Source organism: Fulmarus glacialis, unplaced genomic scaffold (genome assembly GCF_000690835.1).
Source record: "Fulmarus glacialis isolate BGI_N327 unplaced genomic scaffold, ASM69083v1 scaffold9574, whole genome shotgun sequence".
NCBI classification, from domain to species: Eukaryota; Metazoa; Chordata; class Aves; order Procellariiformes; family Procellariidae; genus Fulmarus; species Fulmarus glacialis.
Window position 1 is genome coordinate 1 of NW_009208670.1, and position 1,704 is coordinate 1,704.

The window sequence follows — 1,704 nt, forward strand, 5'->3', positions numbered from 1 at the left end:
GGTGAGCGCTCCCCGGGGGGCGGGCAGAAGTTCCGTCACTTCCTCAGGGTCTTTTTACGGCTTTTGGGGTAAAGGGAGAAAATCATGAGGTATTTGAAGACCTAGTTCTCTCAGACCCTTCCAGCTTCTGTAAGCAAGGTGTGCCAGAAATCTAACACAGAACAAAAGTTCAAGTAATGTGTGCGACCTAGTGCTTTTTATTGTCATTTTACACCCGACCTGGAAAAAAAAAAAATCTACAGACAAGTTATTTTTCTCTTTGTTTTCTTTTCTTCCTAGATTCCTGCATTATTAGTGACCACCCAAAAATACAAATCAAGAACTCTACTTTCTGTATGAGTGCCTATCCAAACTTGACTATGGTTAACTTCACCAGTGAAGGAAACAAAACGTTTGTCAGTGGAAGTGAAGAATACTTCAAGTAAGATCTTTCTTTGTTTAGAGATGTTATGTTACTCTTCCTCTAAAATCCGCTGTAACAGACAACAAATCACTGTTTGGAAGACTAGAAATATAATAGTTAAGGACAGCAAATGATACCCATTTTTTTTATGCGTAGGAATGATGAAAACTAAATTTCAAACACTGGATTATTTCTGCTCTGTTCCTGTGGTGCTTAGCACAGCTGGGGGGTTGGCCCATGCCTGGCATTTTTATCTACTACTGCAATGCAGATAAATAAAATAATACATGGTGAGAATCACTGGAACCTTCTAGAGAAACCGCTCAGAACGCTGAAGCAAAACAAAATGCTGCAGGAATTTGCACTGAATTACTGCCTGCAGTTGCTGTCATTAATTTTTTTCCTTTTTAATTTTTTTTTTAAATTTCTTTTTTATTCTTAGGTACTTTGTATTGAAGATTTCAGCAGGGATTGAATATCCTGGTGAGATTAGATGGCCCTTGGCACTATCTCTTTTCCTGGCTTGGGTGATTGTATATGCCTCCCTTGCTAAAGGAATCAAGTCATCAGGAAAAGTAAGGAAAATATTTGTGATTGTACACTTGCAAGAAAGCAGCGTGCTGCTGTAGGGGAATCACACTCTTGTTTAAGGCAGTGAATTACTGAAAATTATTTGCAGTAAATGGCTAAGTATTAATGAAATGCCCTTTTCCTGTCTGTGTTTTCCTGTCTAGCCAAAACATAAAAAAAGATAATCTTGGTTCAGCATTTGTTCCCTAATCTTCTCTAAGTTTAAAATGAGCCCTTGAGCTGCGCTCAGTAGTTGGATGGTGAAAGAGGTGCCTTCAGCAGCCTTCCCTATTCTGTGTGGTGTTCATTAAAATTCTGCAGTCGTCTGATGTTTCACTGTAACCAGGGAAATTGTGATGTAAATTAAGATGTTAAGTAACATATTTTAAAATCAGAACCAAACTTAAACTGGCCTATGGTGAGTGTGAGCGGTGACAGCGTGTATCCTCTTTTCCCAAATATTTGTGTGCCATCTTTCTAAAACTCCTCTTTGCAGTAACCTAGCTCCTTGCTCCGTCCTTCTGACACCTCACATGTCGTTCTCCCCCTTGCCCCTCAAATCTGCAGCTTTCTGCCATGCCTCCTAACTAGCAACTGTGCCAAGAGGGAGCACGTCCTCTCATTGGCATGGAAATACAAGCATACGAATTGGCCAGGCAGCCGTCTGAGCAGAGAAATGCAGCTTTTTCTTCAGCAGCAGCACTGCTTTGGGTGGGTTTTTTTTGTGAAAC

At 40.4% G+C, this 1,704-nt stretch overlaps 1 protein-coding gene across 1 annotated transcript in view; it reads left to right on the forward strand.

Moving 5' to 3' along the window:
• Positions 1-279: 279 nt before the first annotated feature.
• The window catches only part of SLC6A5 (solute carrier family 6 (neurotransmitter transporter), member 5), a gene marked incomplete at both ends in the record, with an annotated part of 21,449 nt that continues 20,024 nt past the window's right edge, over positions 280-1,704 (forward strand). Inside the window, 2 exons of the mRNA XM_009576567.1 lie at positions 280-421; positions 846-978. Of these exons, the coding sequence (XP_009574862.1) occupies positions 280-421; positions 846-978 (275 nt within the window). The remainder of the gene's footprint in view (positions 422-845; positions 979-1,704) is intronic.